Source organism: Pseudopodoces humilis, chromosome 2 (assembly GCF_049639895.1).
Source record: "Pseudopodoces humilis isolate 2021_Gansu_Grassland_sample_001 chromosome 2, ASM4963989v1, whole genome shotgun sequence".
In the NCBI taxonomy this organism is placed as follows: domain Eukaryota; kingdom Metazoa; phylum Chordata; class Aves; order Passeriformes; family Paridae; genus Pseudopodoces; species Pseudopodoces humilis.
Genome location: NC_142201.1, coordinates 101,976,138 through 101,989,646, shown reverse-complemented (window position 1 = coordinate 101,989,646; position 13,509 = coordinate 101,976,138). Strand labels below are relative to the sequence as shown.

The 13,509-nt window shown below is 43.8% G+C and overlaps 1 protein-coding gene across 1 annotated transcript in view; it reads right to left on the bottom strand.

Annotated features, from left to right (window-relative positions):
* MOGAT2 (monoacylglycerol O-acyltransferase 2) overlaps window positions 1-11,125 on the bottom strand; it is a 28,543-nt gene extending 17,418 nt beyond the window's left edge. The window contains exon 1 of the mRNA XM_005524149.2: window positions 11,003-11,125. Coding sequence (XP_005524206.1) covers window positions 11,003-11,096 — 94 coding nt within the window. The 5' untranslated portion in view covers window positions 11,097-11,125. The remainder of the gene's footprint in view (window positions 1-11,002) is intronic.
* Between the last annotated feature and the right edge of the window lie 2,384 nt (window positions 11,126-13,509).

Below are 13,509 nucleotides of genomic sequence, written 5' to 3'. Positions count from 1 at the left end.
AGTGGCAGGATATTTGCCACAGAGGTCTATTAGTGCTTCCCAAAAGTCATGTCAGGTCCCCAAACTGAGTCTACCACCACCAGTCTCACTGCTCAAAAGAAATGGGCAGGTTTGGGTGTGAGGTTGCAAACAGACATGATCCTCATCTCCTCCTTCTGCAGGTCTGGACTCCTGTGCTATAGCCTAATGGTATATACTAAATTGCTATAAAATGTCTTAAGCCCTTATACAGAGGTCTTTCATGGCAGACAAGGGCTGTAAGAGCAGGGTTAAGGGCAAATGCAGATGCATCAGTTCTGTTATCTGAAAAACAGCCAGATAATTCTGGGCTGGGCTGAGATTAGCTGCTGCACTGTCATGGAAACAAAAGACTGGTTCAAACAAAAACTAAAATCAAAGGGTCCCTGACAAGAAGGAATGCCATATGCAGACCCTAAATCTTGCATTTTATGATGAGTCCAGATTCAGGAAGGTTCCTCTGTGGTTGTCCATGGTGAGGTCTGGCTCTGGGTAAAGCAATCATAAGATTGCTTTACCCAATCATGGTCCTGGACTCTTGCAGTGCACCCCTTGAGCAGGGGTGCAACAACTTGTCATGGTCCAGGACCCAGCATCTCACATCTCTATGGCTGTATGGGACTCAGCAAAGAAAAGACACATCAATGTGTATTTGGTGGCTTTTTTTGGATTTTTTCACAGGTCAAATAGTTTCCTGGGCTGGATTCCTTCAAAGAAGCTCATAGCAAAAATGAAGTGGTGGGTTTCTTATGCTGAGTAGTTTTGCTGTGAGCTGTAAATCCCTCTCTGGACTAGAAAATGGCCATATCACAGAGAGCACAAATATGCCATAGGCTCCAAGTGGATTCCAAAGGTTTGGCCACAGGTTTCAAAGCACATGGAGGACTTTTCTTGCCAAGTCTAATGAAGACCATGTCCCATCAAAGTGCTCCTAACCCAAAATGTGGTAATTCAGCCTGAAACAGGGAAAACTGCAGCCCACAGAAAGAGATTTTTGTTATCACAGCAGCCCCAAAGTGAGTCAGATTCATACTGCACTTGTCAGAAGGGTTTGCAAGATCATCACAGAATCACAGAATGCATTAGGTCAGAGGGATCTTAAAGACCATCCAGTTCCAACTGCCCTGCCATGGGCAGGGATACCTTCCACTAAACCAGGTTGTTCAGAGTCCCATCTAAACTGGCCTTGAATACTTCCAAGACAGGTTGCTGAAGTCCTCAGTGCCAGCCTGGAGTCCCTGATTGTGGCCACCTACACAGATACTGCTGTGTAGGTACAGCTGATCTGGGCAGGCTGTGGACTACACTCAGCTGCCAAGGAAGCCTGATCATGCTGGTACCACATGCCCTTTGAGCCAACCCTGATGACTTGAAGGTTCAAAGGCTGGGTTTGGTGTGCTGGGTCTGCAGAGGCAGAATTCCCAGGTGTATTGCCCCTGCACTGGGTTTGTTTGCCATGGTTCGGCCATGCAGTCATAGTTCTGCATGGTCTGCCTGGATGGGCATCCATGCCCAATGGAAAGTGGGAATGAAAGAGGCAGAAGGAAGCAGTGTAGCAGGCTTGGGCACCAGCCTGCTGATTTCAGTTCTTTGCAATAGCCTGGTAACTCCATTACAAGGTCAGTACTCAGATCATGTACTTCGAAGGCAAGGGGGTCCCCACTCCTTATCCTGCAACCTATTCTTACACCTTGCACTCCTCCTCCAGCAGCTGTCAGCCTCTGAAATAAATGGAACCTTTTGTCTCCATGCTCTTGTCAGGAGCATCCTCAAGAAAACTGGCAGTATGGACAGTGCCTGCCTATTGCAAGGGATGCTGGAGCAGAGCTCCTTGCCAGCACTGGGGCCGAGCTGCTGCCCTCATCCAGCATCCCTCCAGGAATGAATGAGTCCCTTCCCCAGTACTTGGCTTCTTAGAGGATGCATTTGCACAACCATAGCAACAGCTGTCTGCAATCAGTGCTGTGGGGATCTCTGGCCAAAGGGCTGTGCATCAGTCAAATCGGTGTTTCAGACACAAGCCTATCTCCCAAACAAAGGAGCAGCTGGCAGCTAAATGCTGCCCATGGGAAGTGTGAGCTCTGTGCCTGAGGATTTTAACAGTGCAACAAGGGGTGTTTGGCAGCTTATGGGATGAAAATAAGGGTATCTCTTAGCACCTAGTTTACGCAGCTGTTAAACTGGGAGATTTTGGGTGGAAAGCTCCAGGCTTAAAGAAACTTTGTAAAATGTACCAAACCAGCTGGAACTGCTTCATGAGGTTTTGTTATCAACTTTCTAATGCCCTTTTTAAGAGCATTTCTTAATTGCTCTTGGTTTCAGATTGTATCACTGAAAGAAACCCAAACTAAACCAAACCCAAAAACAAAACAAAAATGAAACAAACAAAACAACAAAAACATCTTAGGTTGCAATGCAAGATGTAACCAAAAGTATGCATTCTATTACCATCTGTTAAAACCAAGTCTGACAGTGTTCTTTATCTCTTCCACAATCCATCCTCCCTCCAGGGGGATCTCTTCTGTTAATGGGCCATTGAGTCTCACAACCTGACTGATAAAATTACATCATCCCATTGTGAGATGCTCCACCCAGGGGGAGGAGCCAAGCATTCCTACCTGGATATAATCTGAGACTCAGAACACCACAGGCAGCTTTTCTTCACTGGATTCCCAGAGGAAGACCAGACTTCCACATCATCACTGGACCTTCAAAGGAAAACTACACCCTTCTACAGGATCACTGTTCCAACAGAACCATGTCTGCCACTCCAGGAGGACTGCTGCCAACACCCTGACCAACAGGGTGTCAGGTTGTATTGTAACTCAATCAGTGTTTTTTGTACTACTGCATTTTATTTTAATTTTCCTATTAAATTATAGAAGTTTTCTTTATTTATACATACTAGTAAAGAACTATTATTCCTATTCCCATATATTTGGCCTGAGAGTCCTTTAATTTCAAAATAATAATAACTCAGAGAGAGTTTACACTTCCCATCTTAAGAGAAGATCCTGTGTGGGGGCCAATAAGGCAGCCAACAGGGCAGCCACTCTCCCCTGCAGAAAAAGCCCTTACACTCCAGCTTGCTACATGCCCTCTGGGGGAGAAATGCCAGCTATCAGAACTTCCAGCTGTGGCAAGCATAAAGGAGCCACCCCACCCACCCCCCAAGGATGCCTTGCAGCCCATGAAAATTTTGTGTATCCCATGCAGATTGTATGTATCCCATTGGACCTTCCCCTTTGTTCTGCCCCTGAACCCTCAGTTGGCTAGTCCTGCTCCTCCTATATAGACCCCTGCTCCATCAGACTCCCTGGCTCTTTGTCTCATGAGCACTCTGAAGAAGAAGCTGAATAAAGCCTCCCAAGGAACTCCTTACAAAGGCTCTGTCTCTTCTGTGTTGCCTGAAGACCTGCAATTGCAAGAAGGTGGTCTTGACAACCCATGACTGGGGGGAGCAGTGTACAATAAAGGGAGTTGAGAAGGGGTCTTGACAACAGGGGATGGATTGTTGTGTTGTTGTGTTGGAACAGAATTGGTTAAAGGAGAGTGTGGAGAGATATAGTTGAGGTAAGGAGCAGCAGGACCAGGCGTGGAGGTGTGGGACTGGGAGCACAGGCTGGGGGCCTGTAGGGCTGCTGGGACTCAGTGCCGGGCAGTGCCTGACACCGCCAGCCCCGGGTAGGGGTGGCAGCAGCCCCTGACACCTGTGAGGCTGTGGGACACCCTGGCCACGTGTGGTGATGCCAGCCAAGTCTGCCAGTGGGGAGGACCTGCCTTTGGATGCTGCAGCAGAAGGACCGGCTCTGGTCTACGGTGTGTGATAGAGGGAGAACAAGGAGGAAGGAATACCCGGGAAATGCAGATTGTACATCAAAAGATTAGGATTTTCTTTTAAGGATTTTGTTTGGTTCACTGGAAAAATGAATAGTTTTGAGGTGTCAGAGAATGAGTACCCACAGGCAGTTGTGGGAGGGACTAGAAGAAGGACAGAGTAAGTCCCTGGATGAACTGGTTGAAAAGATACAGCAAGTGTATGTAAAAAGGGATGAGGAAAAGGAGAAAGGAAAATGCAAAGGTGATGGCAGAATTTTTACAGCCCCAGACGATAACCTGCAGGACCCAAGGGGTCCACTGAAATAGAATGGATAGGGTCAGCCACAAGGATGACCCTCTCATCCCTCCTCAGGAGCAAAGAGCTGACCCAAACAGCGGTTGAGAAAGAATCAGTGTACTTTCTGCAGGGCAGAGGGACACTGGAAACGGGAATGTTCACAAAAACAGCTGGACCTTCAGGAGGAGGAAGTCCAGAGGATAATGGAGATGGATTGCTAACAGTGTCAGGGGCTCCCATTATACCAGGGACCCACTATCCTGGAGCCCCTGCTAACTTTTAAGGTCGGTCCAGATCAGGAGATGTGTATCCTAGTAAACACTGGGGCCTCTTGAGCCACCTCAAATTTTATCCCTTGGAGGGGGGAATTGTCAAAAAGATCCTTGAATATTCAAGGGATTGTGGAAATTGTAGTTTCTTCTGTAAGCTTAGAAGTTTGAACATATTTTTCTCTGAGATAATTGTGGAAATTGTGATAAATAGATTTGGAGATTTAATTCCAATTTCTAAGTGGGGTTTTATGTGGAATCAAGGCTTCCATTTGGAGGGGACCCAAGCCCCCATGCTTTTTGTGTGTTTTGTTGTGGAAAAAGCCAGAGTTGGCAGGTTTCAGTCCTGAAGCAAATTCTGCAACCTCTATCTTGTGGGGAACAACCCCACCAGTCTGTGGTCTGTTGTGGAAAACTAGAATTGTCAGGTTCTAATCCTGAGGCCAATTCTGCAGCTGCTGCCTTGTGGGGATGGTGTTGTCCCTATGCAGGCCTAGGTATTTAACATGCAGCTTCCTCTGTGGGAGCCGTAGGAAAACTTCAGGGGAAAATATTTTATCATCTTTACTTGGTTAATTTATTAGTCACCTTCCTACCCCTAAGGTGGACTTGATGCTAAAAATTGGGATAGGTTACTAAAAAAAAAAAAAAAATTAAAAAAAAAGTGTTTGGTTATTAAGAAAGGCTTTAGGCAGTGGCATTGCTTGCTGCTGAACTAGATTGCGTCCAAAAGGAAAATCACTAAAACAAAAGGAGCAAACTGATAAGACAAACTGCTCCTGGGCAAAATGCAGAAGCCTACTAAAACCCTGAAATAAAAACAACTCAAATACCTAATTCACAAATATTTACAACTCTTACAAAACTTTTTAAAAGTCTCACTCCCTCTGCTGAACAGCTGAACAATCCATCAAAGGAAACTGCACTGAGAACCTGTGGGAGACAACAAAGGAGGTGCAACAAGCACTTCATAAAATAAAAGTTAAAATTCCACTGAATAAGTTAATGCAATTAACTGTTTCACTCAGGCATATTTTGCCAGGGAACTTTGTTTCTTTTGCCTTTTCTAGAAATGTCAAACTTCCCTGCATCAAAGATAAGGAAAACAGTTTGAGAGCAGAGAAACTGCAAGCAGCAAAATCACACCTAAATGTGATAACCATTTCTTCACACAGCCTCTGTCACTTTGTGTTAGCCACCAGAAGTTTTTACTTCTTTTTAATAATCGGTCTAGCAGGCCAAGTTTTAACTTTTCTTTTATAGGAACATGCCAACCCATGAGACGGAGCTGCATGAAAACAAATGAAATTTAAAGTATCACCATAATTGCTTGCATTGTCAGTTTATTAATGCTTGTAATTTCTGTTTTCATTGCATGTAACTTGGTGAAAGATCAAATATTAGTTAAAGCATTCTACATATTCTTGAGTTTGATTTTTGTCTAATTTGTTTTGTCTTTTTAGTGAAAAATGATGTCACTAAAGGTCTTATGGATGTATAATTTGTCTCAACCAATTTTATGCTGAGTTGGTATAAGAATTTTTATATATTTGGAAACAGACTAATATGTGTTAACCTTCCCAGTTCTGCCTCAGAAGGCTTCAAAATTATTATAATTTGGCTAAATATTTTTATTTACTAATTAGTGAATAAAAGAATCTTAACAAAAAACCCAAGGAAATGTTACATGAGAAATGGTTGAATCCCCCTTCCTAAACCAAGAGGAGCAGCTGTAGACTGCAAACAGGGCAGGCATAAAATACAAAAAAGCCAGCTCTCATACCTTAGGGTAAGTTAGTGAATATTTACTGGTTTACCAAATATGCATGTGGGGTGGTACATTTGTTTGGAAATATAAGAAGAGAGAAATTTGTTAAGTTGCAGGGGAAAAGTCCGCTCACAAGAGCTCAATTTATGGCTTGTTGGAGGTAACGAATTTACGCAGAGAAATAGGAAAAAAAGCTGTTAAGGGACATTCAGGCAAGGTTCTCAAAAGAGACAATAGGTAATTGACTGTCTAGAAAGATTCAGAAAGATTTTCTGCTGGAGGTCCCTGGAATCCCCCCTTTGCTCCCTGTGGCTCTGCTGTTCCCAGGGGAAGGGGAGAAGCAGTGGTTGTGGTGGTTGTGGTTCTGCTGCTGTCTTTTCCACCAGAGGAGTTGGAGATAATTAAAGGTAGTGCAGCAGAGGAAAAAGGGGAGAACTGAGTTACAAAAGACAATAAACACTGAATGCCAGGAGCTTTGACTTTGCAAATATTGGGAGTCTCCATGAAGGGAATCTTTTGGACTCTTGAGCATTGGGAGAGACTTTCTTCAAGATGTACTGCCTTAGGTCTTTGTTGTAGCAAAACCAGCTGTTGAAGAGTGCCTGGCTAAAGCTAATAGCCAGACTGCAAAGGAGATTGCAAGGCAGGGAAATGACCTTGGGCTATACATCCTTTCCAGGGATGTTGGGTGTACTTTGCTGAGATGCCCTGGACAAGAGGGCTTAGATATTAGGATTAGGGTAGTGGTATGCCAGCTGGCAGGGTGGCCAGAAAAGTTCCCAGTGGCTTCAGCAACCATTTGCTCAATTAACAAATGGGATTGTGAAGGCAGTGGACTTGGACAGGGGAACTCATTTTACCGGGGGATCCTGCAGGGGATTATGGCTGCTTTGAGAGCACAGTGGGACTTCCATACCCCCTGGCACCCCAAGAATTCAGATCAGGTAGAAAGGATAAATGGAGGAATAAAGAAATACCCTTTCAAACTGGTGACAGAAACTAAAATGCCAAGGGTACAGCTTTTGCCATTAGCTTTGGCAAGAATAAGAGCCAAACCCAAGGGAATATTCCATTATTCCCCTTTAAATTGTTCGGGATTCTTACCCTGCTAATTTTCATTGTGGCAGGGAGGTGAACACATATATTTAAACCAGTACCTGGCCAGGATACTGTGTCTCATGAAAGCTCTTTGACAGGTGTCACAATATTGTCACAATACAGCTGCTCTGGACTGGACAAAGTGAATCTGACCATAACACAAATCCAATTCAGCTGGCCTAGTTCATGTCTGAACATGTCCCTGGATAAATTATAGAAGACATAATATACCCTTGACCAGCCCCATTCAAGCTGAGAAGAAAGCACACCACAGCCCAGGAAGCTGGGCAGGGAAAGAGATATCAGCCAATGGCTGTCTAGCCCGGGAAATTTGAATTGGGTATTTAGTGAGTTATGAATAATAGACGAGGCTGTTTGTCTCATGAGCACCTGGAGCATGAGTTGTGGGTTTTCTCCTGACCCATGACTGGCATGTTACAGACAGGAAGCCCAGTTAGCACAGACACTGCCTTTGGACTTTGCTGTTCACAACATCCAAGCAGGAGATTGAGTCCTAGTTAAGGAGTGGAAAGAAGCACCACTGGTGGACAAGTGGTGTGGACCTTTCCAAGTGTTACTGACCACAGAAACAGCCCTCAGGGCAGCTGAATATGGGTGGACCCATCACACTCAGGTCAAGATCTCTAATGCCCCAGAGGTTTGGACATCTCAGCTGGAGGAGCAGGACAGGAGACCACGACCAACACTCCACTAACACAGGAGTGGACCACAGCAGCAGCCAGTGCATCAACACTGGGGGAAGCCTTGTGTGCCTACCCACAGGCTATCTGCTGAAATAATCTGTATGGGCATCCCTCCGTTCGGATCTCCAGTCACTGGGAGGCTAATCCTTGCTGTCATTATTTTATGTTAAGTGGTTTCTGTGCCTTCAGTCACCAGAAGTGATGCGGAAGACAACAGAAGAATTAAGTTAGGAGATTAGATTACACCATTAGAATGGTTTTCTTAATAATCTCACCTTTATATTGTCAGTTATGTTTGGGCCAGGAGTGGGAGAATCATTTTTTTAATCCAAAGAGAAGAAGTAGCAAAAATCTTTACCCTTAACATTTGTTGGATTTGCAGAGGGCCAGGAAGATCTGAAGGCTGGCTCCGCATGGGTGGCATCGCAGGTTACCTTCAAACTGGTCAGGGATATGTTATGTAGGGTATATTAGACTGTTGTTATTTTTGCTACCACAAGTTCAGGCAAATCAGGAATCAAGGTATATGATGATCTAACTAGAGAAAAGTGGTCAATTGATGCATCCCTGGCTGGATGGAGCACCCAAAAGTGAGGAAAAGATGAATGACCACCTAAGCAAATCATACAACACTATGGAGCAGACACTTGGAATCCAAATGAACTAATATCAGGTGCCAGACAACCCATTTATAATTTAAATTGGATAATTAGATTACAAGCTGTCTTTGAAATAATAACCAACAAGACAGCAACAGCTCTTGACCACCTTGCTAACCAATCCAGTCAGATGAGGAATGTGATATTTAAACATTGAATGGTAATAGATTATCAATTAACAGAAGAAGGGGAAGTGTATGGAAAATTAAATGACTCAAACTGCTGTTAGCAAATAGAAAAGTGGTGAAACAAGTAACAAAAGGAATAAGAAAGTTAGCTCATGTACCAGTCCAAACATGGAAAGGATGGGAATGGGACATGTTTTCATGGTTACCTGGTGGACTATGGGTTAAATAAATGCTTTTTTCCTCTTATGTGCTATAGCAACTCTAATCTTTTTACCATGTATGATTCCTTGCTTAGTGCAATGTATTCAATGTGTGATCAAAGGGATGCAGGTAGTAGCCTTGCCTATCCAGAAATGTCTATAAAAGGACAGAAATTGATGTCACTGCAAATAACTGCACAACCAAAAAAGACCCAGGAGCAGAAATTAAGTAAATGATAACTAAAGTTTGTAAAAACAATTATTGAGAAAATAAAATAGGAGGGAGTGAAAGGAATGAGAGATTTGTCTTTACAAACTGTGAGTCTGCTTGTAGGTAAAACTAGCAGTGAGAGATAAAAGAAACAATGAGAAGGATTCCACTGATTGATAAATTAAATGAGAGAGATTTGTCTTTACAAACAAACTGTAGGTCTGCTGATAAATTAATTTGGGTACTGAGAGATGAAAGAAACAATATGAAGAACTATAAAGTCCATAGGAATTCCATTGATTGACACAAGGAACAGAAAAAGTGCAGGGGAGGATACATATTAGAAGGGGGTCTTGGTTATCAGGCATTTTGGGAAGTCTGTACCTCCTAAGCACCTCACCCAAACAGGGAAAGAGAGAAGGAAATGCAGCTGGGAAACCAGAATAAAAAGTAGGCTGCATCCTCCAAAAATTTGAGAGACCCCCTAGGAAAATGCCCCATGGCCTCTCCTTTTATTGAAATAGTTACAGGACTCCTCTGTCTCTTTTTTGGACATAAACCTCTGGTGTTTGTAGATTAATTTTCCTGACACATAGCATGGGCCAATCCTATACCAAGAAACATTTAAAGAGCTGCATTGTCTGGAAAAGTATGGCACAGTCCTCCAGTCCCTCAGATACTGGTGCAAAGGTAGGCCATTCAGGCTCAGGTCTGTGGCAGATCTTGGAAGGGCCCATCTCAGAAACTGAGTGGGAGTCTGAAGCACAGCCTGTGTTTTCTGTGCAGGTATAGTTCTGGAGATATTTGTGTACCTGTAACTGGATACACACAAAGATCTGCTGTGTTTTGGGCTAGTTAGCAAATGTCTAGCCACAGCAAACGAGGATCTTTACACACATCCAATCTGAGATTCACAGCTGGCATAACAATGGGAAATTCTATGATGTTACCTTTCAGCTTGGTTCCTGATGGTCTGTAAATGGCCCTAGACACTTTACACTGGTAATCTACCTCTGATACTCCCATCTCTTTATTTCCCTAAAACTAGGAAACACTGGGATATCACTTTCCAGCTTGATGGGCTGTATATATACCCAGGAAGTTTGCACTTTCTGATGATGTGCCCCTGTGTCTCCCATCATCATTTCCCTGTGCATCCTATCCAAAACTGCATGTGTGCCATTTCCATCGGCACCTGATGCTCTCCACCAAGGAGTGACTTTGTCTGCATCTCAGTTTGCTGATGTGTCTTTTCCTCAAACTACTTGGATTTTCTTGGAAAAATGACTTTTTAGGATGTGCAGAGGCATCTGTAAAAAGCGAAGTGTTGGTTCCCAGGGCTGCAAATCAGAATCCCTAACACTGTTCCTGTAGTACCATTCCTCAAGCATGGTAATTCTGTTTGCCATCCCTAACACCAAGCAGAGCAACAGCTTAAACCAGGAAAACTTAACCTAAAGAGCAAGAGAAACTGAAAACCCCACCCTGGTTTTAGATGCTGCATAAGACCCATAAATAGTCCCACGCACTGGCATGCACAGTCAGCCACACAATTCCTTAGTGCCACTGTGCTCTGGTCAGGTAGTGAGAAGAAGCCAAAAACACTGGCACAGATTGCTCAAAGAAGCTGTGGCTGCCCTATCTCTGGGGCCCTGTTCAAGGCCATGTGGGACAGGCTTGGAGCAACCCAATCTAGTGGAAGGTGTCCCTGCCCGTGGCAGGGGATTGGAACTGGATGATCTTTAAGGTCCCTTCCAACCCAAAGCATACTGCAATTCTATGGAAAGCTTCTCTGGCTTCTCAGAAAAAGGAAAAAGAGATGTCTCTTACCTAGACACAGGAAGCTGAAGACCCATTGAGCCACTGATGCTGTCTGAAGCCTTCTCTGCAGTGGCACAGACCATGGTGCAAACTCAACCTTCATCTTGGGTTCTGCATGCACGTCTTGCAAGGAGAAGGAAGCAAGTGGCAAATGCAAAGTGCAAAGTCACCTGTCAATATCTACCCAGTGTTAAAGTAGAAGGGATTGTGCAACATACATTTGAGGTGGTGGCTGCGCACAGCACCATGCTGTATGGGGAGGAGAGGGAGGTGTCATGGACTTTACACCATCATGACTCACAACACTGTTAGATGGTGACAATTTTATGCTTCTACCACACAAATCTGGGAACTAAACTCCATTCAGGACCCAACAGGTTCAAGATCCTGTCTCTTTCAAATTTGGCAATATTTGGATGTTGGCAGAGACAATGAGGCATTCATGCCTGTAAACCAGTTTTATTTTCCCCCTTCCCCTACAATTCTGAGACATAAACTTCGAAGAATTTATAATTTTAGAGAAGATAAGGCCTTAATTAAAAATAAGCCTTGTTACAGCTAATTAAAACAAATAGATGGGCCTTGCTAAAATTAAAGGTAGATAGAGAGGCCTTGCTAAAATTAGAGGTTAATCATTGGCTAATAAAGTCAACTTTGTTTTGTCAATAAAGTTTTGTCAACATTATGCTTGTTCAGCTGGGCTTGTAATGAGAAACAAGGAATCTGGTAAGGAACTTCAAGAATATAAGACAATTGCAAATCAGAAATCCATTGAAGACATGAAACTAGGAGCCCAGCAAGGGGTCCATTTGTCACTTTGCATGGAAAAGGTAGAAAGGTCAGGATGAGGAAGAGCTATATGCCTTCCTCCCTTCTGTGATGCCTCCTCATGTAAAGACCACCGACCCATTTCAAGGAACAAACTACACATGCTTAATTGCTTTTTTTGCTAATTAGCATAGGAAGTGGAGAGTGGGTGGTAACTGGGTTATGAATATGTATTTGTATTCAATACTTTTGCAAATAAAAAGCCTGTAATCATCTGCACTCAGGGCTGTGTGTAAGGGGTGGCCCAGCGCTGCTAATAAACATACACTCTGTAACCTTAAAACAGTTAAAGAGTCTTTGTCCATCTCAGTTGGATATTGATACTAGATCATATCCATATTTTGGTAAATCAATTCACCCTGTGAGCAGCAGCAAGGGACAAGCAAAAGGGATGAGCACAGGCAGGTCACTTTTGTTTGCAAATGATGTGATGTGGATAGGTTTCGGTCTCAGCCAAGGAGGTGGGGAGACAACACAAGGGTGTTTCACTGCTGACCACAGGGCACATAAGCAACCTCATGCCTCTGCCAAGACATGGATGGATGGTGGATGGATGGGGCAGGTGAGTTCCCATGTGCATTCTTGCACACATTTATAAAGGTGTCGAGAAAGGAAATATTACTCCCATTTTGCATTTCTATCTCCAAGCAGGTGCACAGTCTGAGCCTCTGCCTTGTCATGTGCAAAGAGATGCAATTTACTATGTGGAAAAAAAAATTAGAAATTTGAGGGGAAAAAATCATCAAGGAACTGGCAAGCCACTCAGGTAAGCAAAGAAATCATCTCATGGGAAGGCTGGGAAAACCAAAGGTCTCATTGTAACCAAGATACAGAATAATACTATGAACAGACTGCACTGAACTATGAGCACTGTGAAAGGACTGGCCACGTACAAAGGCTTCACTCACATGTCTAACAGGCATTTCAAATCCCAAGGTCACTGCAGCCAAGAATTACAGGAAGAAAACTAAAAGCAGCCTTTGGCAGAAGCAGATCAGAGATATTAGCTGAAAAATAATCCCACACACACACACTTTGTCAGGCCTAGGAAGACGCTGGGCTATGAGGGATCTGTTAGACTCAGTTTTCCCAAATCACTAGGATAACGGGGCTCTGGTAAAACTCCAAGGGATCTTTTCCTAATGGTATTGGTTACTTTAATTGAGATAAAACTTGTTTAGATTTCACTCAAATCTCTCCCCATCCTTTGTCTTCTGCTGCAAATGCTTCAGACCCTGCCTGCTTCAAGAAAGCAAAGGAGGTTTTTAATTCTTTCAGCACCGTTACCTTGAGACAGGATGTTTCCTGGTGAGAAAACATCAGTGATTTCCAAAATTCTGTGGGGAGATCTGTGGGCCCAGGGCTCTTGGTCTTCCTGGATTGTGCAACACCAACATTTTCAGAGAGGTGGATGGTGGGACCAAGGAGGGGTTAGATTGGTTATTAGGGAAAATTCCTTCCCCAAAACAGTTTTCAAGCCCTGGTTCTGCCCAGGGCAGTGGTGGAGTCCCCATTCCTGGAGTCCCCATTCCTGTTAACACACATGTAGATGTTGGATTAGTGGTGGGTTTGGCAGTGCTTGGGGAATGGTCAGACTTAATGGTCTTGGAGGACTTTTCCAACCTTAACAATTCTATGCCCTATGAAAAGTTGTTGCAGGGGCGTCTCTGTGTCAGCAATGGTGTGTC